General features: G+C 43.5%; 1 protein-coding gene across 10 annotated transcripts in view; it reads right to left on the reverse strand.

Annotated features, from left to right (window-relative positions):
• The window catches only part of LOC124036573 (potassium channel subfamily T member 1-like), a 164,306-nt gene that overhangs the window by 55,159 nt on the left and 81,507 nt on the right, over nucleotides 1–27,640 (reverse strand). For all 10 annotated transcript variants that reach the window (XM_046351309.1, XM_046351308.1, XM_046351302.1 and 7 more), the window contains 8 exons: nucleotides 17,040–17,119; nucleotides 14,054–14,156; nucleotides 12,582–12,644; nucleotides 12,244–12,292; nucleotides 11,905–11,964; nucleotides 11,245–11,319; nucleotides 4,948–5,031; nucleotides 3,091–3,185 (listed from right to left, as the gene is read on the reverse strand). In XM_046351309.1, the coding sequence (XP_046207265.1) occupies nucleotides 3,091–3,185; nucleotides 4,948–5,031; nucleotides 11,245–11,319; nucleotides 11,905–11,964; nucleotides 12,244–12,292; nucleotides 12,582–12,644; nucleotides 14,054–14,156; nucleotides 17,040–17,119 (609 nt within the window). The remainder of the gene's footprint in view (nucleotides 1–3,090; nucleotides 3,186–4,947; nucleotides 5,032–11,244; nucleotides 11,320–11,904; nucleotides 11,965–12,243; nucleotides 12,293–12,581; nucleotides 12,645–14,053; nucleotides 14,157–17,039; nucleotides 17,120–27,640) is intronic.

Consider the following 27,640-nt stretch of genomic DNA (forward strand, 5'->3'; position numbering starts at 1 on the left):
TACAGGAACGGGCCACCGCCTTGATGTTGGTTGAGAACGACAGGGTGTTGTCCAGGATCACACCAAGGTTCTTAGCGCTCTGGGAGGAGGACACAATGGAGTTGTCAACCGTGATGGCGAGATCATGGAACGGGCAGTCCTTCCCGGGAGGAAGAGCAGCTCCGTCTTGCCGAGGTTCAGCTTGAGGTGGTGATCCGTCATCCACACTGATATGTCTGCCAGACATGCAGAGATGCGATTCGCCACCTGGTCGTCAGAAGGGGGAAAGGAGAAGATTAGTTGTGTGTCGTCTGCATAGCAATGATAGGAGAGACCATGTGAGGTTATGACAGAGCCAAGTGACTTGGTGTATAGCGAGAATAGGAGAGGGCCTAGAACAGAGCCCTGGGGGACACCAGTGGTGAGAGCGCGTGGTGAGGAGACAGATTCTCGCCACGCCACCTGGTAGGAGCGACCTGTCAGGTAGGACGCAATCCAAGCGTGGGCCGCGCCGGAGATGCCCAACTCGGAGAGGGTGGAGAGGAGGATCTGATGGTTCACAGTATCGAAGGCAGCCGATAGATCTAGAAGGATGAGAGCAGAGGAGAGAGAGTTAGCTTTAGCAGTGCGGAGCGCCTCCGTGATACAGAGGAGAGCAGTCTCAGTTGAATGACTAGTCTTGAAACAAGACTGATTTGGATCAAGAAGGTCATTCAGAGAGAGATAGCGGGAGAGCTGGCCAAGGACGGCACGTTCAAGAGTTTTGGAGAGAAAAGAAAGAAGGGATACTGGTCTGTAATTGTTGACATCGGAGGGATCGAGTGTAGGTTTTTTCAGAAGGGGTGCAACTCTCGCTCTCTTGAAGACGGAAGGGACGTAGCCAGCGGTCAGTGATGAGTTGATGAGCGAGGTGAGGTACACATCAACAACCGTCGTTTCATATACAGTGTCAAGTGTATGTGTCAAGTGTATGTTCAAGTTTTTTATTTTATTTTATTTATTTATTTCACCTTTATTTAACCAGGTAGGCTAGTTGAGAACATGTTCTCATTTGCAACTGCAACCTGGCCAAGATAAAGCAAAGAAGTGTGACACAGACAACACAGAGTTACACATGGAGCAAAGAAAGTCTATATACAGTGTGTGCAAATGGCATGAGGAGGTAGGCAATACGAATGAACTGTCAAAGTTATGAATGAACTGTCAAAGTTACGAATGAACTGTCAAAGTTACGAATGAACTGTCAAAGTTATGAATGAACTGTCAAAGTTATGAATGAACTGTCAAAGTTATGAATGAACTGTCAAAGTTACGAATGAACTGTCAAAGTTATGAATGAACTGTCAAAGTTATGAATGAACTGTCAAAGTTATGAATGAACTGTCAAAGTTACGAATGAACTGTCAAAGTTACGAATGAACTGTCAAAGTTACGAATGAACTGTCAAAGTTACGAATGAACTGTCAAAGTTACGAATGAACTGTCAAAGTTACGAATGAACTGTCAAAGTTACGAATGAACTGTCAAAATGGAGTTCAATTGTGGCCTGGGGTGGTATAGCAGTTAGGTCTGCTGCCGTCAGTGCGAACATATAGGCCTACTGTGTCTGCGTGGGTTTGATTCCGGCCCAAGGGGCCTTCTGGCACAAATAACTCAATCCCCAGATAGACTTGATGTAGTTACACAGTCCAGGGTTATTATACCCCCGATCTTCATAAGAAATGACCGTATCAGACAGTGTTGGATAACTTAAATAGGGAATGAATAGAATGATGAGAGTCAGTATGCTACACCAACATTAGTTTCCTTTCACACAAAGTGTTAAAATGATTGGCCAGAACCGGGCATGAACTTCTGATACTCGGCACTGAAGCTTGCTGCTCAGACCACTGCACTATGTCAGGTCACAACGCTCTAGCAAGCCTTGAGGATACTGGATGGTATGAGGTCGGTTGGTTAGCAGAGCCTTCCTCGAACCATAGCGCCCTAGGTACGCTACTGCATTGTATAGCCTACAAACACTGCTTCCAGCTGCCCCCTGGCAGTGATTATACTTTTTACATATTTATTCAAATCCTCCTGCAGCAGGATTATTTTCCTCCTGTGAGGAAGATCCGGCATCTGTTTGCACGAGGAAAGAGCAGTGAGCTTATTAGAATAAGGACTGGTTCAATTAAAACATGGACACATTGAATGATCAATGGCTCCCGAGTGGCACAGCGGTCTAATGCACTGCTTCTCAGCACTTGAGGTGTCACTACAGACACCCTGGTTTGAATCCAGGCTGTATCACAACAGGCTGTGATTGGGAGTCCCATAGGGCGGCGCACAATTGGCCCTGCATCGTCCGGGTTTGGCGGTGTTGGCCGTCATTGTAAATAAGAATTTGTTCTTAACTTACTTGCCTTGTTAAATAAAGGTGAAATAAAATTACAAATCAAAAAGTCTAAGAGAAAGGTGAATTACACATAATGATGATCCAATGTAACCTAACTGACTGTTACAACTTGGCCTGAGTCCTATTGATCTCATCACTTGTGATATTTAAACAGACAGTTAGACATACATATACTATCCACATTGAAATTCAGCCTGGCAGATTAAGGATCAAAACCCTACATTCCCAACGATCGATGCACCACAACACTTCTGCTCTGACCTGTTGAATCAGTGAGAATCACACCATTGATTCTGCTATCTGTTCTGCCTGACTTCCTCAGTTCATTTCCTGTATTGGATAATGAGGAGTCAAGATGTCAGTGGATGGAGGAGAGGAGAAGGTCCCAGGGATGAAGGGGGAGATCAGGGGCTGTATTTCATTCCAGAAAGTTGTTTCCTCCTAGATACCCTTGTTCACTCTCCTTCACAGATCTGAAACAACTGGGCATGAGAAAACTATCTGTGGGCCATGATGGTTGTTGATGTTGTCATAACAACCAAGTCCACCTCCTTTTTTCAATGTTGCTTACCCTTAACCAGATTCTATCAGATCTGTGAGTGGGAATGAAAAAGGGAAGATGGCAGGGAACAGCTTTGTGGAATGAGTTGCGGCCCATGAGCCCAGATTTAGAAATCTCCAGGGAAGAGAGGCTGGGATCAGAGGACACATACCCAGTGAAGACCAGACAGAGTAGGGTGCAGATGAGGATGAGAACCTGGTTGAACATGGCCGAGTGGGTCCTCTGAATGGCACGATGGAGATCATTCTGAGGGTAAAGAGGGGGAGGGATAGAAGCAGAGCGAGGGAAGAAGAGATACAGAGAGAGGGTTAGGGTTCATGTTAAATCAGTTGGTCAGTCAGTTGGTCTGCTGTCCTGGCTAGTCTGTCAGTCTGTCAGTCTGCACCATCTATCTGTCTATTCATCTCGCTTTAATACCTATCTGCCTTGCTGGTTACTTTGATACTGATGCAGTCAACCTTACATACAGCATACATGGGCTGCAGTGAACATGCAGCCCATGTCACACCTTGTTAATGTTTCTGTTTGGCTGAAGCCCCACTTCAGTTTCTTCAAGCTACATACTCAACATGTCCCTTTTTAAAGTTTCTGTTTGGCTGAAGCCCCACTTCAGTCTCTTCAAGCTACATACAAACCATGTCCCTTCACACCTTGTTAATGTTTCTGTTTGGCTGAAGCCCCACTTCAATCTCTTCAAGCTACATACCCACCATGCCCCTTCATACCTTGTTAATGTTTCTGTTTGGCTGAAGCCTCACTTCAGTCTCTTCAAGCTACATACCCACCATGTCCCTTCATACCTTGTTAATGTTTCTGTTTGGCTGAAGCCCCACTTCAGTCTCTTCAAGCTACATACCCAACATGCCCCTTCATACCTTGTTAATGTTTCTGTTTGGCTGAAGCCCCACTTCAATCTCTTCAAGCTACATACCCACCATGTCCCTTGTTAATGTTTATGTTTGGCTGAAGCCCCACTTCAGTCTCTTCAAGCTACATACCCACCATGCCCCTTCATACCTTGTTAATGTTTCTGTTTGGCTGAAGCCCCACTTCAGTCTCTTCAAGCTACATACCCACCATGCCCCTTCATACCTTGTTAATGTTTCTGTTTGGCTGAAGTCCCACTTCAATCTCTTCAAGCTACATACCCACCATGTCCCTTGTTAATGTTTCTGTTTGTCTGAAGCTCCACTTACATTTCAGTCTCTTAAAGCTAACTACCCACCATGCCCCTTCATACCTTGTTAATGTTTCTGTTTGGCTGAAGCCCCACTTCAGTTTCTTCAAGCTACATACCCACCATGCCCCTTCATACCTTGTTAATGTTTCTGTTTGGCTGAAGCCCCATTTCAGTTTCTTCAACCTACATACCCACCATGTCCCTTGTTAATGTTTCTGTTTGGCTGAAGCCCCACTTCAGTCTCTTCAAGCTAACTACCCACCATGTCCCTTCATACCTTGTTAATGTTTCTGTTTGGCTGAAGCCCCACTTCAGTCTCTTCAAGCTACCTACACACCATGTCCCTTGTTAATGTTTCTGTTTGGCTGAAGCCCCACTTCAGTCTCTTCAAGCTACCTACCCACCATGTCCCTTGTTAATGTTTATGTTTGGTTGAAGCCTCCCCTTCAACCTCTCCAGGCTGGACCTGTTCTCCCTCTCAGAACTGGTCTCCTTGGCCCTGGACCTAACCATACATGCAGGCTCTTGCTCAAATCTATACTCATTGCCTTCCTAAAACCTTTTTTCTTAAACTGACAGGGAATCTACAGATTATTCATAACCAGGGAATTCTTACCGGGGCTCTTCTACACCCACATAATGCAGAGTTAAGTTATTCTATAGCAACTATTCTGCAAGCAGGCTATATACAGCATAATCTGAAAGCTGAAGCATTTTAATAGGAAGAACCCATGTATTCCCTGCCAACAAAACTACATCATTATGACATCATTGCAACCCGTTCTGTCCAGTTTTGACTGCTGCGTTATGGCTGTAGCATATACTCACAATCATATTCTCCAGGGCACACTTAGCTAACCAGCAGTTGAGAAACACTGGGATGAAGATGTTTCTCAATGGAGGCCAGAAGATCTGAAGAGACAATTGGGATAAATTCATATGCACAGTGTGCAGTGTACACTCCCATCATCAAGTTTCAACACTCACAGTCCCACATTACCATCCTCCCAGGTCTCTAGAGCTATACTCACAATATAAAACATAAACATTGCAAAGGTAATATTTTTTTATTTATTTAAACTTTATTTAACTAGGCAAGTCAGTTAAGAACAAATTCTTATTTTCAATGACGGCCTAGGAACAGTGGGTTAACTGCCTGTTCAGGGGCAGAATGACAGATTTGTACCTTGTCAGCTCAGGGGTTTGAACTTACAACCTTCCGATTACTAGTCCAACGCTCTAACCACTAGGCTATGCTGCCGCCCCAGCAATAAGACTGTTGAACAATTAATCAAATGCCCCCCCCCTTTTTGTTATTACACTGCTACTACTCACTTTTTATTATCCATGCAGTCACTTTACCCCTACCTACCTACATGTACAAATTACATCCACTCTGTACCGGTACCCCTGTTTATAGCCTCCTTATTGTTATTTTATTGTGTTACTATTTATTTTATTTTTACTTTAATTTATTTAGTAAATATTTTCTTAACATTATTTATTGAACTGTATTGTTGGTTAAGTGCTTGTAAGTAAGCATTTCACAGTAAGGTAATAATAATAATAAGGTCTACTACACCTGTTGTATTCAGCACATGTGACAAATACAATTTGATTTGATGTTCACTAATTGGTCTTGTTTGCTTTGTGGAATATGGTTTGAGCCACTGAAATGAATCTATTGGTCACCACATTCCTCATGGTGTATCCTGTCACATTCCTCATGGTGTATCCTGTCACATTCCTCATAGTGTATCCTGTCACGTTCCTCATGGTGTATCCTGTCACATTCCTCACATTCCTCATGGTGTATCCTGTCACATTCCTCATGGTGTATCCTGTCACATTCCTCATGGTGTATCCTGTCACATTCCTCACATTCCTCATGGTGTATCCTGTCACATTCCTCATAGTGTATCCTGTCACATTCCTCATGGTGTATCCTGTCACATTCCTCACATTCCTCATGGTGTATCCTGTCACATTCCTCATGGTGTATCCTGTCACATTCCTCATGGTGTATCCTGTCACATTCCTCATAGTGTGTCCTGTCACATTCCTCCTGGTGTATCCTGTCACATTCCTCCTGGTGTATCCTGTGACATTCCTCATGGTGTATCCTGTCACATTCCTCATGGTGTATCCTGTCACATTCCTCATGTGTGTCCTGTCACATTCCTCATAGTGTATCCTGTCACATTACTCATAGTGTATCCTGTCACATTCCTCACATTCCTCATGGTGTATCCTGTCACATTCCTCATGGTGTATCCTGTCACATTCCTCATGGTGTATCCTGTCACATTCCTCACATTCCTCATGGTGTATCCTGTCACATTCCTCATAGTGTATCCTGTCACATTCCTCATGGTGTATCCTGTCACATTCCTCACATTCCTCATGGTGTATCCTGTCACATTCCTCATGGTGTATCCTGTCACATTCCTCATGGTGTATCCTGTCACATTCCTCATAGTGTGTCCTGTCACATTCCTCCTGGTGTATCCTGTCACATTCCTCCTGGTGTATCCTGTCACATTCCTCATGGTGTGTCCTGTCACATTCCTCATAGTGTGTCCTGTCACATTCCTCATAGTGTGTCCTGTCACATTACTCATGGTGTATCCTGTCACATTCCTCATGGTGTATCCTGTCACATTCCTCATGGTGTATCCTGTCACATTCCTCATGTGTGTCCTGTCGCATTCCTCATGGTGTATCCTGTCACATTCCTCATGGTGTATCCTGTCACATTCCTCATGGTGTATCCTGTCACATTCCTCATAGTGTGTCCTGTCACATTCCTCATAGTGTATCCTGTCGCATTCCTCATGGTGTATCCTGTCACATTCCTCATGGTGTATCCTGTCACATTCCTCATGGTGTATCCTGTCACATTCCTCATGTGTGTCCTGTCACATTCCTCATGGTGTATCCTGTCACATTCCTCACATTCCTCATGGTGTATCCTGTCACATTCCTCATGGTGTATCCTGTCACATTCCTCATGTGTGTCCTGTCACATTCCTCATGTGTGTCCTGTCACATTTCTCATAGTGTATCCTGTCACATTCCTCACATTCCTCATGGTGTATCCTGTCACATTCCTCATGTGTGTCCTGTCGTATTCCTCATGGTGTATCCTGTCACATTCCTCATAGTGTGTCCTGTCACATTCCTCATAGTGTATCCTGTCGCATTCCTCATGGTGTATCCTGTCACATTCCTCATGGTGTATCCTGTCACATTCCTCACATTCCTCATGGTGTATCCTGTCACATTCCTCATGGTGTATCCTGTCACATTCCTCACATTCCTCATGGTGTATCCTGTCACATTCCTCATGGTGTATCCTGTCACATTACTCACATTCCTCATGTGTGTCCTGTCACATTCCTCATGTGTGTCCTGTCACATTCCTCATAGTGTGTCCTGTCACATTCCTCATGGTGTATCCTGTCACATTCCTCACATTCCTCATGGTGTATCCTGTCACATTCCTCATGGTGTATCCTGTCACATTACTCATAGTGTATCCTGTCACATTCCTCATGGTGTATCCTGTCACATTCCTCATGGTGTATCCTGTCACATTCCTCATGTGTGTCCTGTCACATTCCTCATGGTGTATCCTGTCACATTACTCATAGTGTATCCTGTCACATTCCTCATGGTGTATCCTGTCACATTCCTCATGGTGTATCATGTCACATTCCTCATGTGTGTCCTGTCACATTCCTCATGGTGTATCCTGTCACATTCCTCATGGTGTATCCTGTCACATTCCTCATGGTGTATCCTGTCACATTCCTCATGGTGTATCCTGTCACATTCCTCACATTCCTCATAGTGTATCCTGTCACATTCCTCATGGTGTATCCTGTCACATTCCTCACATTCCTCATGGTGTATCCTGTCACATTCCTCATGGTGTATCCTGTCACATTCCTCACATTCCTCATGGTGTATCCTGTCACATTCCTCATGGTGTATCCTGTCACATTACTCATAGTGTATCCTGTCACATTCCTCATGGTGTATCCTGTCACATTCCTCATGGTGTATCCTGTCACATTCCTCATGTGTGTCCTGTCACATTCCTCATGGTGTATCCTGTCACATTACTCATAGTGTATCCTGTCACATTCCTCATGGTGTATCCTGTCACATTCCTCATGGTGTATCATGTCACATTCCTCATGTGTGTCCTGTCACATTCCTCATGGTGTATCCTGTCACATTCCTCATGGTGTATCCTGTCACATTCCTCATGGTGTATCCTGTCACATTCCTCATGGTGTATCCTGTCACATTCCTCACATTCCTCATAGTGTATCCTGTCACATTCCTCATGGTGTATCCTGTCACATTCCTCACATTCCTCATGGTGTATCCTGTCACATTCCTCATGGTGTATCCTGTCACATTCCTCACATTCCTCATGGTGTATCCTGTCACATTCCTCATGGTGTATCCTGTCACATTCCTCATGGTGTATCCTGTCACATTCCTCATGGTGTATCCTGTCACATTCCTCATGGTGTATCCTGTCACATTCCTCACATTCCTCATGGTGTATCCTGTCACATTCCTCACATTCCTCATGGTGTATCCTGTCACATTCCTCATGGTGTATCCTGTCACATTCCTCATGGTGTATCCTGTCATATTCCTCATGGTGTATCCTGTCACATTCCTCATGGTGTATCCTGTCACATTCCTCACATTCCTCATGGTGTATCCTGTCACATTCCTCATGTGTGTCCTGTCGCATTCCTCATGGTGTATCCTGTCACATTCCTCATAGTGTGTCCTGTCACATTCCTCATAGTGTATCCTGTCGCATTCCTCATGGTGTATCCTGTCACATTCCTCATGGTGTATCCTGTCACATTCCTCACATTCCTCATGGTGTATCCTGTCACATTCCTCATGGTGTATCCTGTCACATTCCTCACATTCCTCATGGTGTATCCTGTCACATTCCTCATGGTGTATCCTGTCACATTCCTCACATTCCTCATGTGTGTCCTGTCACATTCCTCATGTGTGTCCTGTCACATTCCTCATAGTGTGTCCTGTCACATTCCTCATGGTGTATCCTGTCACATTCCTCACATTCCTCATGGTGTATCCTGTCACATTCCTCATGGTGTATCCTGTCACATTACTCATAGTGTATCCTGTCACATTCCTCATGGTGTATCCTGTCACATTCCTCATGGTGTGTCCTGTCACATTCCTCATGGTGTATCCTGTCACATTCCTCATGGTGTATCCTGTCACATTCCTCATGGTGTATCCTGTCACATTCCTCATGGTGTATCCTGTCACATTCCTCACATTCCTCATAGTGTATCCTGTCACATTCCTCATGGTGTATCCTGTCACATTCCTCACATTCCTCATGGTGTATCCTGTCACATTCCTCATGGTGTATCCTGTCACATTCCTCACATTCCTCATGGTGTATCCTGTCACATTCCTCATGGTGTATCCTGTCACATTCCTCATGGTGTATCCTGTCACATTCCTCACATTCCTCATGGTGTATCCTGTCACATTCCTCACATTCCTCATGGTGTATCCTGTCACATTCCTCATGGTGTATCCTGTCACATTCCTCATGGTGTATCCTGTCATATTCCTCATGGTGTATCCTGTCACATTCCTCATGGTGTATCCTGTCACATTCCTCACATTCCTCATGGTGTATCCTGTCACATTCCTCACATTCCTCATGGTGTATCCTGTCACATTCCTCATGGTGTATCCTGTCACATTCCTCATGGTGTATCCTGTCACATTCCTCATGGTGTATCCTGTCACATTCCTCATGGTGTATCCTGTCACATTCCTCATGGTGTATCCTGTCACATTCCTCATGGTGTATCCTGTCACATTCCTCACATTCCTCATGGTGTATCCTGTCACATTCCTCACATTCCTCATGGTGTATCCTGTCACATTCCTCATGGTGTATCCTGTCACATTCCTCATGGTGTATCCTGTCATATTCCTCATGGTGTATCCTGTCACATTCCTCATGGTGTATCCTGTCACATTCCTCACATTCCTCATGGTGTATCCTGTCACATTCCTCATGGTGTATCCTGTCACATTCCTCATGGTGTATCCTGTCACATTCCTCATGGTGTATCCTGTCACATTCCTCATGGTGTATCCTGTCACATTCCTCATGGTGTATCCTGTCACATTCCTCATGGTGTATCCTGTCACATTCCTCATGGTGTATCCTGTCACATTCCTCACCTTCCTCATGGTGTATCCTGTCACATTCCTCATGGTGTATCCTGTCACATTCCTCATGGTGTATCCTGTCACATTCCTCATTCCTCATGGTGTCATCCTGGTCACATCCTGTCACATTCCTCATGGTGTATCCTGTCACATTGCTCATGGTGTATCCTGTCACATTCCTCATGGTGTATCCTGTCACATTCCTCATGGTGTATCCTGTCACATTCCTCATGGTGTATCCTGTCACATTCCTCCTGGTGTATCCTGTCACATTCCTCATGGTGTATCCTGTCACATGTCACATTCCTCATGGTGTATCCTGTCACATTCCTCATGGTGTATCCTGTCACATTCCTCACATTCCTCATGGTGTATCCTGTCACATTCCTCATGGTGTATCCTGTCACATTCCTCATTCCTCATGGTGTATCCTGTCACATTCCTCATGGTGTATCCTGTCACATTCCTCACATTCCTCATGGTGTATCCTGTCACATTCCTCATGGTGTATCCTGTCACATTCCTCATGGTGTATCCTGTCACATTCCTCATGGTGTATCCTGTCACATTCCTCATGGTGTATCCTGTCACATTCCTCATGTACATGTATTATCAGCATGCCTGAAGCCCATTCATTTAAGAAGGTATATAGACTATTTTAAATAATAATAATTGAATATGGCACAGATAGAAAACAAGGTGTGTGTGTGTGTGTGTGTGTGTGTGTGTGTGTGTGTGTGTGTGTGTGTGTGTGTGTGTGTGTGTGTGTGTGTGTGTGTGTGTGTGTGTGTGTGTGTGTGTGTGTGTGTGTGTGTGTGTGTGTGTGTGTGTGTGTGTGAGATCAGGTGGAAGAAGACTCACAGTGATTATAAACGGCACGGTATTGATCATCTCCAGGATGAAGGAGATCTGGAACATCTGCTCCCAGATGTTCCCCTGAAAGAGAGAAACACAATCAATGTGTGAGTCAAGGCAATAAGCTATTGGCTCTGTCTGTGGACTAATTACAATGATAGTGATATGAAACGAATTCCCCAAAAACGAGGTCAATATTGTTGGAATAATCAGACCTCGGTTCTAAGTGTGCCTGGCACAATGGAACCAATTCTGCTAATCCCGCCCATCTGGCGCTCCAGACAGGCGAGAACACAATGACAGGATTCGTTAAAACAATTAGGAATTGAAGCCATCTGCCAAAACGAAGCAAAACAAAAATCACACTGTTATTTGTCTCCCTAAAGTAAAAGTAAAACAGCCTAATTGATCAAAGAAAGGGAAGCAGCACTGCAGCACTAATGAGTTATTTAAGGAAAGAGCCCAATTTAAAGAAAAAAGTAGGACGGACACCTCATTTTTTATTCATTTGTAAAGTGTATTAATGACCTGTTCTTCTGGCTCAGGCTAGAGCGGAGGCTCACGGTTAAAACACATGCCAGAAAATTTGCCAATTAATAGAATGAATGAAATGACTTCCTTTGTGGCGGTGATCAGTGTGAAAGGAGTAGAGCTGAGGTGTCTTACTTTGTAGCTGAGATATGTAAGGAGCATGGCTTCCAGGAAACTGATTAAGGCCACGATCACCTGGAGCAGAGCAGAGTGGAGGCACACACATTACCAGGGCTGCAATCTGGCCACATAACCTCTCAGGCAATCTACATATCACTGGGGAAAAGATGTGCTGTAAAGTGTTTTCTGTTGTAAAATATTTCTTGTTTTTCTAATGTATTGGCCACAGGGGAAGGGAGAGATTGTCAATGAAATGTTCACTTGTGAGTTTGTCCCATAGTGGCTACTGTTGAATGGAATACTTGAGAATCCAGTACTGTATTACCAAAGCAGTGTTAGTCAGTTTTCCTTTACCTGTATCGCCCATACAGGAACCCTTCTGTTCACCCAGAAAATCAGTTCCCTTTCACAAGACAAAACAATGATTATACTCTATATATTGATTATACTCTATATATTGATTATACTCTATATATTGATTAACTGACAAAGATGATTTTAAATAACACAAGATAGCTATGAGATGAACAACTCCCTTTCAAAAGACAAAACAGTGTTATTGATGATGAATTACCCTGTATGGGTTAGACAAGACTCATTTCAAACACCACCTGATAGCTATGAGATGACCACAATCAGAAACCCACTCGAAGCCCGGGACAGCACGTCAATGTTAGACCCTCACAACTCACCAGTTGATTTCGGTGCTTTCTGTAGATTCTGCTGTGGTGCTTGTTCGGTTCTGACAGTTCACACTGCAGAGGAAATCCATAGCAAAGGGAAGTCGTTCAGACAGAATGTGTGGTGAAATATTTATCCTGTGGCTAATAGGCACCTTCACTCACTCTGCATGTTGCCATGGTGACGGACGGGAGGCAGAGGGACAGTTTCTTTAAGAGCTGCCGGCAGCAGTGTATACAATAAAGACCATATGCTGCTTCCATATCACTACACTGAGAGAGACCATCGCTGCTGCTATATAAAGCCCTTTGGATCTCAGACAGATACTAAATGAATTCCAAACTCTGGATCTATCTTATCTATCTTATATCTTATAAGATCTTATCTATCTTATCTTGGCCAAATACAATTTTATTTTCAACTTTGGGTAAAAGTTAGAGGTAGATTCTCTGAATCATACAATACCTGAATAGATACCATCTTTTTTAGAATTGATCTGACTACTGAACAAAAATATGAACGCAACATGTAAAGTGTTGTTCCCATGTTTCATGAGCTAAAATAAAATAACCCAGAAATATTCCATAGGCACAAAAAGCATATTTCTCTAAAATGTTGTGCACACATTTGTTTACATTCCTGTTAGTGAGCATTTTTCCTTTGTTAAGGTAATCCATCCACAGGTGTGGCACATCAAGAAGCTGATTAAACAGTGTGATCATTACACAGGTGCACCTTGTGAACTGGGGACATTAAAATGTGCAGTTTTGTCATACAACACAATGGCACAGATTTGGCAAAGTTTTGAGGGAGCGTGCAATTGGAATGCTGACTGCTTGACTGTCTAACAGAGCTGTTGCCAGAGAATTTGCCAGAGAATGATAATTGCTCTACAATAAGCCACCTCTAACATCGTTTAGAGAATTTGGCAGTACATCCGACTGGTCTCACAACCACAGACCACGTGTAACCATGCCAGCCTAGGACCTCCACATCTGGCTTCTTTACCTGTGGGATCGTCTGAGGAGGGGGATGGTGGGTGCTGAGGAGTATTTCTGTCTGTAATAAAGCCCTCAAAACTCATTCTGATTGGCTGGATTCGGCTCTTCAGTGGGAAGGCCTGTGCCCTAGCCAGTCCCACCCCTGGCTATGGCCCTGCCCAATCATGTGAAATCCATAGATTAGGGACTCATTTATTTATTTCAGTTGACAGAGTTCCATTATATGAATTGTAACTCAGTAAAATCATTGAAATTGTTTCATATTGCATTTATATTTTTGTTCAGTATATATCAATATATCAGAGGAGAATTTGGTCATTTCCATATTATTGTCCATATTCTAATACGAGATGCCGATGCACTTATTCTGCCCTCAATCTCAAACACCCAAATTAGAAAACACGGTTTAACAAATGCTACGGTCACTAGTAATACATTAAATAACAGGACTTTATCAGGAGGCTAAACGAGCAGTTACTCACCATACACCAGTGACCTGTTCGGGATCGTCCAGAGACACTCTGAGGACGTATAGGGCACAAGTCAACAGCTTCAAGGAGAAGTTAAACAGACGGATCCTCAGGCCTACATGGAAACAAACGCAATAGAGAACACTAAAGGCCAGATTTACTAAGTAATTGCATTGGGAGTAAATCTTAACCTGTTTCCCAGAGGGATTTGAACAATTATAGTTGACAAAGGTCAAATAAAGCTTATGGGAAGGAATAACATACCGTGGAAAAGAAAAGAGTAACTGCATTTGTGCTGATTTACATTGAAAAACGAATCTGTTTAATCAGGCTCATATGAGTAAATCTGGCTAATGTTTACAGTCATGTTTTTGTAATGCAAGACATATTGGTATGGGAATGTCAAGAAAGTTTGTTTTTAACTGCCCAGAAACTGAACTTATCCCAGACCAATGAAATGAGCTGGCTAGTGAGTCCGACAGGTAAAGCATCTCTCCTCAGAACTGGTGTCTCTACCCTACTGGACATCTCTCCTCAGAACTGGTGTCTCTACCCTACTGGGCATCTCTCCTCAGAACTGGTGTCTCTACCCTACTGGACATCTCTCCTCAGAACTGGTGTCTCTACCCTACTGGACATCTCTCCTCAGAACTGGTGTCCTTACCCTACTGGACATCTCTCCTCAGAACTGGTGTCTCTACCCTACTGGACATCTCTCCTCAGAACTGGTGTCTCTACCCTACTGGACATCTCTCCTCAGAACTGCTGTCTCTACCCTACTGGACATCTCTCCTCAGAACTGGTGTCCTTACCCTACTGGACATCTCTCCTCAGAACTGGTGTCTCTACCCTACTGGACATCTCTCCTCAGAACTGGTGTCTCTACCCTACTGGGCATCTCTCCTCAGAACTGGTGTCCTTACCCTACTGGACATCTCTCCTCAGAACTGGTGTCTCTACCCTACTGGACATCTCTCCTCAGAACTGGTGTCTCTACCCTACTGGGCATCTCTCCTCAGAACTGGTGTCCTTACCCTACTGGACATCTCTCCTCAGAACTGGTGTCTCTACCCTACTGGGCATCTCTCCTCAGAACTGGTGTCTCTACCCTACTGGACATCTCTCCTCAGAACTGGTGTCTATACCCTACTGGACATCTCTCCTCAGAACTGGTGTCTCTACCCTACTGGACATCTCTCCTCAGGACTGGTGTCTCTACCCTACTGGACATCTCTCCTCAGAACTGGTGTCTCTGGCCTACTGGACATCTCTCCTCAGAATTGGTGTCTCTACCCTACTGGACATCTCTCCTCAGAACTGGTGTCTCTGGCCTACTGGACATCTCTCCTCAGAATTGGTGTCTCTACCCTACTGGACATCTCTCCCCAGAACTGGTGTCTCTGGCCTACTGGACATCTCTCCTCAGAACTGGTGTCTCTACCCTACTGGGCATCTCTCCTCAGAACTGGTGTCTCTACCCTACTGGACATCTCTCCTCAGAACTGGTGTCTCTGGCCTACTGGACATCTCTCCTCAGAACTGGTGTCTCTACCCTACTGGACATCTCTCCTCAGAACTGGTGTCTCTGGCCTACTGGACATCTCTCCTCAGAACTGGTGTCTCTGGCCTACTGGACATCTCTCCTCAGAACTGGTGTCTCTGGCCTACTGGGCATCTCTCCTCAGAACAGCTATGTGTCAGATCCACAACGATATGACACCGTGTGGGGGGAGATGCTGGATGTTGTGGCAGGTATATAAAGCAGTGGAATAGAGGACGGCTTATTGTGATATATAAGGATTAAGACCCAATAACACGACATGCTGTCAGTAAAGCCATTACAACAACACAGCCCACACACACACACACACACACACACACACACACACACACACACACACACACACACACACACACACACACACACACACACACACACACACACACACACACACACACACACACACACACACACACACACACACACACACACACACACGCAAATCATCACCCACACAACTTACCTGACTGCAGATACACATGTCAGTCAGAGGGTGGCGCCAGCTGCCTTAAACACTGCTCACATTTCAATCAACCAAGCTTCCCATTTCATCTCTTTGCAGTATTAACACAGCAGTGACACAGTTGCAAGAAAAACACCCACATCAAATGCTTCACAATGAGTTTGTATTGTACAGGGGCCAAAACAATCTGACTCAGCAGGAAGCTCTATAGAGTTGGGTTGGCCTTTCTATTTGGCCCTAATGTTTTCTCTGTAACTGATGGGAAGCTGTTCAGAGATATTGACAAGCACATAGGAAGCACTAACAACATATTGCAGCCATTACACATGCACGCACGCACACACACACACACACACACACACACACACACACACACACACACACACACACACACACACACACACACACACACACACACACACACACACACACACACACACACACACACACACACACACACACACACACACACACACACACACACACATGCATGTAAAAACACAAAAACACGCACACACACACACAAATACACACATGTAAAAACACACACAGCACACAAAAACAAATACAGGCACACACACATATTTACAAACACACAGAGAGACTGTAGACATGATGCATTGTGGGTGGCAAGTTGGACAGTTCCAATGTCTTTTTCAGAATGCAGGAGAAATCCCACCCTGGCTGTATCCATGCCTTAAGTCCTAATAAGAAATTATAATACCCTATCAGTTAACAAAATACCTAAAGCATTGTCCTCTTCACAGCAACATGGTGTGCAGACCTGAGACACAGCACCGTGCGTCAAGACAACTAATTAAAGACCCAGACTGGAGCTGAAATTGGATCTGCAATAGACCTTAATGACTTACGTTACAGTATTACCCTGCATTAGGAGGACCTTTATGACTTCCTAGGTCTGTTGTGTTACATGAGACAGTAATAAAGTCCAAACTTCTCTGTGCTCTACTTACTTGACCTTTGGTTTTTGATGAAGAACAGCTTGAGCCTCTCCTTGAAGGTGTTTTCATTCACATAGAACTCCACCTGAACCCTGGAGAGAGAGACAGTCAGTACATCAACCATAGAACCCATGAACCCTGGAGAGAGAGACAGAGACAGAGACAGTCAGTACATATACCATAGAACTCCACCTGAACCCTGGAGAGAGAGACAGAGACAGAGACAGTCAGTACATATACCATAGAACTCCACCTGAACCCTGGAAAGAGAGACAGTCAGTACATCAACCATAGAACCCATGAACCCTGGAGAGAGACAGAGACAGTCAGTACATCTACCATAGAACACATGGACCCTGGAGAGAGACAGAGACAGTCAGTACATCTACCATAGAACTCATGAACCCTGGAGAGAGAGAGAGAGAGACAGTCAGTGCATTTACCATAGAACTCCACCTGAACCCTGGAGAGAGAGACAGAGACAGTCAGTACATTTACCATAGAACTCCACCTGAACCCTGGAGAGAGAGACAGAGACAGTCAGTACATTTACCATAGAACTCCACCTGAACCCTGGAGAGAGAAACAGAGAGTCAGTAGATCTACCATAGGACTCATGAACCCTGGAGAGAGAGAAAGTCAGTACATCTACCATAGAACACCTGAACCCTGGAGAGAAAAATAGAGACAGCCAGTACATTTACCATAGAAGTCCACCTGAACCCTGGAGAGAGACAGAGACAGTCAGTACATTTACCATAGAACTCCACCTGAACCATGGAGAGAGAGACAGAGACAGAGACAATCAGCCCATCTACCATAGAAGTACTCATGCATCCATATATAAGGACCATGGTTATTTGATTGAACTGTTTTGAGATATCAGTAAGTAGACAAGCTTAACCATAATGCATTGTGTTGTTGAATGCTGGAAGGCTCGGGTCTCTTTGTTTATCTGTTACCTCGAAGGCCTTCAGCAGTGTGAGACACTGAACACAGCATACAAGGTGCTTTTCAAAATGCTCCAACAGCCAAAATGAAGAACAGCAGCAGAGTGAAGGCAAACAGGTAAAACAGGATACTTCATCACATGTAACATGAAAAAATGGGTTTAGTGTAAAATGGGTTTAGTGTAAAAAAACAAAAAACAATCATAATGACCCCTTTCCTGGAATGGGTTTAGTGTAAAAAAACAAAAAACAATCGTAATGACCCCTTTCCTGGAATGGGTTTAGTGTAAAAAACAAAAAACAATCATAATGACCCCTTTCCTGGATTGGGTTTAGTGTCAAAAACATCAATCATAAATGACCCCTTTATAGTCTCCTATATTACCCACAGTGGCCAATTACTGTCATGACAACAAGGAGATGTAATAATGAGTTGGGTTTAACCATCATAAATGACCCCTTTATAGTAATTTGGAACTATCTATTAGAGAGTGAATATTGTGTTGATATGACTCTGAAGATAACCAAGCAGAAATTCTGATGTGACACGAGGCACGCAATCTGTTTCAACACCACTGTCTGTCTGGCTGGAGAAGACTGCTGCCTGACTGTTGAAATGTGTGATGTGCAGCTGAGGTTAAAGCCACACCAACTTCCATTTGAAGCTCTGATAGCTACGTAGCTATGGTGATATCATTATCATGGAGGATTTTAAAAGACCCTTAAATTATGTATGCCTCTAAACTGCGAAGTCTCCTCCAACCAAATTAGTTATTTTACATTGCTGCTTCGAGCATAATTATAGTTTACTTCTTCTCCCATGATGCAATTCACTAAGCACCCATCCAACCCCTTAGTAGGCCTACAGTACAATATCCCCCAGCAACTTAGATACTGTACATAGCAGTGTAGCTTTAATCATGTAGGAAGTAGGAATGCTCATTAATCATTTGAGTCAACATTAGATCATATTCTCCTCATAATGCTATTTATAAACACATCACATAGACTGTAGATTCTAGCTATAGAAAGCCCCTCCCTACCTACCCACCACTCCCTGTGTGTGACATCACCACAGACCAGAGGTTCTAAATATTTATATCCTGCACTCTCATTGGTCCCTCAGCTATTCCATATATTCCTGATTGGACTCTCCTATTCAATAATTTCATGAATAAGTCAAAAGGAACAGTGTAGTGACTGTGACTTCTGGATTACCTCTGTGGTGCAATTCATTCATACTTGACAAGCTTGTCACTTTAAAATATATATTTCATTTTATACGGTCCTCCTGTACCCCCAACATTACATATTTTGTTGTGGCCCCTGACAAGCACACCTGATTCTACTTGTCTACTAATTATCAAGCCCTTGACAGGTTGAATCAAGTTTTTTTTGTCCGGGCTACAACAAAAATGTGTTCTGTTGGTGGTAGACAAGGGCTGGAGTTGGGAAACACTGGTCTACGCAATCTAATGAAACACTTTGATGTTAATGTAAAGCAAGTACATTAATAAAGGCCCATAAACTGAATATTGGGGTGTGTCTGGGAGGTTATAAATGAAGGGAGAGCTAACTTTGACTTCTCTATCATGAATAGATGTAGATGAATCTAAAGTGAGGGTGAAAGAGATTTTTGATGTGTGTGGTTGCCTCCCCTAATGACAGCGATAAAGGGCTGTAAAACTCCTGCAGGGCCCTTGGAGCCTTCTGACAAGATTAATAGGGAGGAGAGGAAGGTATGAAGAGGAGAGAAAAGGAGGAGAGCAATTACTGGAGCCTTATCCTGAGGGAAGCAGAGAGAGAGAGAGAGGGAGGGTCTGCATACTAAGAGATGTGTAGCTTAACCTGCTGTCCAATCCTCCTCTCCTTTTGGCCTTCCTCCCTCTCTCTCTCTCTCTCTCTCTCTCTCTCTCTCTCTCTCTCTCTCTCTCTCTCTCTCTCTCTCTCCCTCTCCCTCCCTCCCTCCCTCCCTCCCTCCCTCCCTCCCCCTCCCTCCCTCCCTCCCTCCCTCCCTCCCTCCCTCCCTCCCTCCCTCCCTCCCTCCCTCCCTCTATTTCTTTACCACATGGAGACTGCCTCCAGGCAGGAAACGTACACTCCACTCTCATGTGGTGAACCAATAACTGTATAGGTGCTGTAAAGGCCAGGAACCACTCGTACACATTACACACACATGCTCACAATAGAAACACCCAGCAAAGAAAGAGGGACCGGGGCCAAGCCTCCTGCTATCCAGGACCTCTATGCCAGGCGGTGTCAGAGGAAGGCCCTAAAAATTGTCAAAGACTCCAGCCACCCTAGTCATAGACTGCTTCCTCTGGTGCCGGAGCGCCAAGTCTAGGTCCAAGAGACTTCTAAACAGATTCTAAGCAATAAGACTCCTAAACACCTAATCAAATGGCTGGTAGCCAATAAGAATGAGTTCTTAACTAACTTGCCTAGTTAAACAAAGGTTACACATGGCTACCCAGGCTATTTGTATTGCCCCCTTCCCCTCTTTTACACCGCTGCCATTATCATCTATGCATAGTCACTTTAATAACTCTACCTACATGTACATATTACCTCAACTAACCGGTGCCCCCGCACATTGACTCTGTACTGGTACCCCCCTGTATATAGTCTCACTACTAGCAGTTATTTTACTGCTGCTCTTTAATTACTTGTTACTTTTATTTCTTATTGTTATCTGTATTTTTTAAAGTGCATTGTTGTTTAGAGGCTCGTAAGTAAGCATTTCACTGTAAGGTCTACACCTGTTGTATTCAGCGCAAGTGACTAATACAATTTGATTTGACTTGATATGCATGTTGACAAAATCAATATCACAGCATGGATACACATGTACATAGAGTCACAGAGGCACAGGTACATAGAGACACAGAGGCACAGGTACATAGAGACACAGAGGCACAGGTACATAGAGACACAGAGGCACAGGTACATAGAGACATAGAGACACTAAGACACAGTTACATAGAGACACAGAGGCACAGTTACATAGAGACACAGAGGCACAGGTACATAGAGACATAGAGGCACAGGTACATAGAGACATAGAGACACTAAGACACAGTTACATAGAGACACAGAGGCACAGTTACATAGAGACACAGAGGCACAGGTACATAGAGACATAGAGACACTAAGACACAGGTACATAGAGACACAGGTACATAGAGACACAGGTACATAGAGACACAGGTACATAGAGATACAGAGAAACTGGTACACAGGTACATAGAGACACAGAGACACAGGTAGATAGAGACACAGAGACACAGGTACATAGAGATACAGAGACACAGGTACATAGAGACGCAGGTACATAGAGACACAGGTACATAGAGACACAGAGACACTAAGACACAGGTACATAGAGACACAGACACAGGTACATAGAGACACAGACACAGGTACATAGAGACACAGACACAGGTACATAGAGACACAGACACAGGCACATAGAGACACAGACACAGGTACATAGAGACACATAGACACATGTACATAGAGACACAGAAACACAGGTACATAGAGACACAGAGACACTAAGACAGGTATATAGAGACACAGACATGGGTACATAGAGACACAGACACAGGTACATAGAGACACAGACACAGGTACATAGAGACACAGACACAGGTACATAGAGACAGAGACACAGGTACATATAAACACAGAGACACAGGTACATAGAGACACAAGTAAATAGAGAAACAGAAACACAATTACACAGATACACAGGTACATAGAGACACAGAGACACAGGTACATAGAGACACAGAGACACAGGTACATAGAGGCACAGAGACACTAAGACACAGGTACATAGAGACACAGACACAGGTACATAGAGACACAGACACAGGTACATAGAGACACAGACACAGGTACATAGAGACACAGACACAGGTACATAGAGACACAGATACACAGGTACATAGAGACACAGATACACAGGTACATAGAGACACAGATACACTGATACACAGGTACATAGAGACACAGAGACACTAAGACACAGGTACATAGAGACACAGACACAGGTACATAGAGACACAGAGACACAGGTACATAGAGACACAGAGACACTAAGACACAGTTCCATAGAGACACAGAGACACTAAAACACAGGTACATAGAGACACAGACACATGTACATAGAGACACAGACACAGGTACATAGAGACACAGAGACACAGGTACATAGAGACACAGAGACACAGGTACATAGAGACACAGAGACACAGGTACATAGAGACACAGACACAGGTACATAGAAACACGGAGGCACAGGTACATAGAGACACAAGTAAATAGAGAAACAGAAACACAATTACACAGATACACAGGTACATAGAGGCACAGAGACACTAAGACACAGGTACATAGAGACACAGAGACACAGGTACATAGAGACACAGAGACACTAAGACACAGTTCCATAGAGACACAGAGACACTAAAACACAGGTACATAGAGACACAGACACATGTACATAGAGACACAGACACATGTACATAGAGACACAGAGACACAGGTACATAGAGACACAGAGACACAGGTACATAGAGACACAGACACAGGTACATAGAGACACATAGACACATGTACATAGAGACACAGAGACACAGGTACATAGAGACACAGAGACACAGGTACATAGAGACACAGACACAGGTACATAGAAACACGGAGACACATGTACATAGAGACACAAGTAAATAGAGAAACAGAAACACAATTATACAGATACACAGGTACATAGAGACACAGAGACACTAAGACACAGGTACATAGAGACACAGAGACACAGGTACATAGAGACACAGAGACACTAAGACGCAGGTACATAGAGACACAGAGACACAGGTACATAGAGACACAGAGACACGGGTACATAGAGACACAAGTAAATAGAGAAACAGAAACACAATTACACAGATACACAGGTACATAGAGACACAGAGACACAGGTACATAGAGACACTAAGACACAGGTACATAGAGACACAGACACAGGTACATAGAGACACAGACACAGGTACATAGAGACACAGACACAGGTACATAGAGACACAGAGTCACTAAGACACAGGTACATAGAGACACAGACACAGGTACATAGAGACACAGACACAGGTACATAGAGACACAGACACAGAGACACAGAGGCACTAAGACACAGGTATATAGAGGAGAAGTCGATTAATGGCCGATTAATTAGGGACGATTTCAAGTTTTGTAAATCTGTATTTTTGGACACCGATTTGGCATTTATTTAACTAGGCAAGTCAGTTAAGAACACATTCTTGTTTTCAATGAAGGCCAAGGAACGGTGGGTTAACTGCCTTGTTCAGGGGCAGAACAACAGATTTTTACCTTGTCAGCTTGGGGATTTGTTTTTGCAACCTTCCGTTTACTAGTCCAACGCTCTAACCACCTGTCTTACATTGCACTCCACGAGGAGCCTGCATGGCAGGCTGACTACCTGTTACACGAGGGCAGCAAGAAGCCAAGGTAAGTTGCTAGCTAGCATTAAACTTATCTTATAAAAAACAATCAATCTTAACATAATCACCAGTTAACTACACATGTTGGGGAATAGTCAGAATTAGTTGGTAACATAGGTAAGATGTTTTATATTCATCATATGCTTGTAAGTTACTTCTCATCAGAATGTTTATTTTTATATAATACTGTAGCGGGGTTGCAGTTATCTGTTCTCTGTCAGGAATAAGTTACTTGGGCCGCAGAGAGGGGAGAGGTCAAGCGTGTATCTCTTGGCTCCACAATGTCTGTGTGCCAGTCAATGTGTCTCTGTGATCTTGTCAAGGAGGGGTGGATTTGATATATGCCTGTTGATGTGAGGATTTGTTTTATGCTTCTGAGTTTGACAAAATAACATAGTTTAGGAGACAAAGCTGAATGATAAATTATGGCCAATGCTGTCTGGCTATGTGTGTCTTTGCTATAAAGGATCTCAGTTGCAATGTGTAAGGACTCTCAGAGAATTCATTGATAGACACTGAATTGATCTGAGAGTCACGGGGTTGTGATGGAGCTCATATAATTAAAGATGGACTTTATGATAACTCTGACTTGTGTGTGGTTTGCTCTCATGATTTGGTAAATACAGGAAATTTCCACGACACATATGGTTGATATTATTAGTTTATCTAGCGTGTCCTGCGCTGCATATAATCGATGCGGTTCCTGTGAATTTTTCATCGATTCACAGAATACTTCGCCAAACGGGTGATGATTTAGCACTGTCGTTGCACCAAACCCAACCATAAACATCAATGACTTTCTTTAAAATCAATACACAAGTATATATTTTTAAACCTGCATATTTAGTTAATATTGCCTGCTAACATGAATTTCTTATAATTAGGGAAATTGTGTCACTTCTCTTGCGTTCCGTGCAACAGAGTCAGGGTATATGCAGCAGTCAGGGTATATGCAGCAGTCAGGGTATATGCAGCAGTCAGGGTATATGCAGCAGTCAGGGTATATGCAGCAGTCAGGGTATATGCAGCAGTCAGGGTATATGCAGCAGTCAGGGTATATGCAGCAGTCAGGGTATATGCAGCAGTCAGGGTATATGCAGCAGTCAGGGTATATGCAGCAGTCAGGGTATATGCAGCAGTCAGGGTATATGCAGTCAGGGTATATGCAGCAGTCAGGGTATATGCAGCAGTCAGGGTATATGCAGCAGTCAGGGTATATGCAGCAGTCAGGGTATATGCAGCAGTCAGGGTATGGGTATATGCAGCAGTTTGGCAGCAGTCAGGGTATATGCAGCAGTCAGGGTATATGGCAGTCAGGGTTGCAGCAGTCAGGGTATATGCAGCAGTCAGGGTATATGCAGCAGTCAGGGTATCAGCATTTTGGGCCGCCTGGCTCTTACAAAAATTTATTCCTTACAAAAACCATAATTAATATGCCATAATTGTACATAATTATGACATAACATTGAAGGTTAGACTTGGGGATGCCACACGTTAGATGAAATACGAAACAGTTACGTATTTCACTGAAAGAAAAAACGTTTTGTTTTCTAAATGATAGTTTCCGGATTCAACCATATCAATGATCAAAGGCTCGTACTTCTGTGTGTTATTATGTTATAATTAAGTCTATGATTTGATATTTGATAGAGCAGTCTGACTGAGCAGTGGTAGGCAGCAGCAGGCTCATAAGCATTCATTCAAACATCACTTTCGTGCGTTTGCCAGCAGCTCCTCGCTGTACTTCGAGCATTGAGCCGTTTATGACTTCAAGCCTATCAACTCCCGAGATTAGTCTGGTGTAACTGATGTGAAATGGATAGCTAGTTAGCAGGGTGCGCGCTCATAGCGTTTCAAATCGGTGACGTCACTCGGTCTGAGACTTGGAGTAGTTGTTCCCCTTGCTCTACATTACCATACATCCCTGTTGTTACCATACATCCCTGTTTGTAAGTCGCTCTGGATAAGAGCGTCTGCTAAATGACTTAAATGTAAATGTAAATGTTGTTACCATACATCCCTGTTGTTACCATACATCCCTGTTATTACCATACATCCCTGTTATTACCATACGTCCCTGTTGTTACCATATGTTTCTGTTGTTACCATACATCCCTGTTATTACCATACATCCCTGTTATTACCATACGTCCCTGTTGTTACCATACGTCTCTGTTATTACCATACGTCCCTGTTATTACCATACGTCCCTGTTATTACCATACATCCCTGTTATTACCATACGTCCCTGTTGTTACCATATGTCTCTGTTGTTACCATACATCCCTGTTATTACCATACATCCCTGTTATTACCATACGTCCCTGTTATTACCATATGTCTCTGTTATTACCATACGTCCCTGTTATTACCATACGTCTCTGTTATTACCATACGTCTCTGTTGTTACCATATGTCTCTGTTGTTACCATACGTCCCTGTTATTACCATACGTCTCTGTTGTTACCATATGTCTCTGTTGTTACCATACGTCCCTGTTATTACCATACGTCCCTGTTATTACCATACATCCCTGTTGTTACCATACGTCCCTGTTATTACCATACATCCCTGTTGTTACCATACGTCCCTGTTGTTAACATACATCCCTGTTGTTACCATACGTCCCTGTTATTACCATACGTCCCTGTTATTACCATACATCCCTGTTATTACCATACATCCCTGTTGTTAACATACATCCCTGTTGTTACCATACGTCCCTGTTGTTACCATATGTCCCTGTTGTTATACATATGTCCCTCCCTGTTGTTACCATATGTCCTGTTGTTACCATACATCCATCCCTGTTATTACCATACATCCCTGTTGTTACCATACATCCCTGTTATTACCATACGTCCCTGTTGTTACCATACGTGTTGTTACCATATGTCTCTGTTGTTACCATACGTCCCTGTTATTACCATACGTCCCTGTTATTACCATACATCCCTGTTGTTACCATACGTCCCTGTTATTACCATACATCCCTGTTGTTACCATACGTCCCTGTTGTTAACATACATCCCTGTTGTTACCATACGTCCCTGTTATTACCATACGTCCTTGTTATTACCATACATCCCTGTTATTACCATACGTCCCTGTTATTACCATATATCTCTGTTGTTACCATACGTCTCTGTTGTTACCATACATCCCTGTTGTAGAGCAAGGGGAACAACTACTCCAAGTCACAGACCGTCTCTGTTGTTACTATACATCCCTGTTGTTACTATACATCCCTGTTGTTACTATACATCCCTGTTGTTACCATACATCCCTGTTGTTACCATACGTCCCTGTTGTCACCATACGTCTCTGTTATTTCCATACGTCTCTGTTATTACCATACATCCCTGTTGTTACCATACATACCTGTTATTACCATACATCCCTGTTGTTACCATACGTCCCTGTTGTTACCATACATCCCTGTTGTTACCATACATCCCTGTTGTTACCATACATCCCTGTTGTTACCATATGTCTCTGTTGTTACCATACGTCCCTGTTGTTACCATACGCCCCTGTTATTACCATACGTCTCTGTTATTACCATACATCCCTGTTGTTACCATACATCCCTGTTGTTACCATACGTCACTGTTGTTACTATACATCCCTGTTGTTACTATACATCCCTGTTGTTACTATACATCCCTGTTGTTACTATACATCCCTGTTGTTACCATATGTCTCTGTTGTTACTATACATCCCTGTTGTTACCATATGTCTCTGTTGTTACTATACATCCCTGTTGTTACCATATGTCTCTGTTGTTACCATATGTCTCTGTTGTTATCATACATCCCTGTTATTACCATACATCCCTGTTGTTATCATACATCCCTGTTGTTACCATACATCCCTGTTATTACCATACATCCCTGTTGTTACTATACATCCCTGTTGTTACCATACGTCTCTGTTGTTACCATATGTCCCTGTTGTTACCATACATCCCTGTTGTTACCATACATCCCTGTTGTTACCATACATCCCTGTTGTTACCATATGTCTCTGTTGTTACCATACATCCCTGTTGTTACCATACATCCCTGTTGTTACCATATGTCTCTGTTGTTACCATACATCCCTGTTGTTACCATACATCCCTGTTGTTACCATATGTCT

The sequence above is a fragment of the Oncorhynchus gorbuscha genome, linkage group LG05 (assembly GCF_021184085.1).
Source record: "Oncorhynchus gorbuscha isolate QuinsamMale2020 ecotype Even-year linkage group LG05, OgorEven_v1.0, whole genome shotgun sequence".
Lineage (NCBI taxonomy): Eukaryota > Metazoa > Chordata > Actinopteri > Salmoniformes > Salmonidae > Oncorhynchus > Oncorhynchus gorbuscha.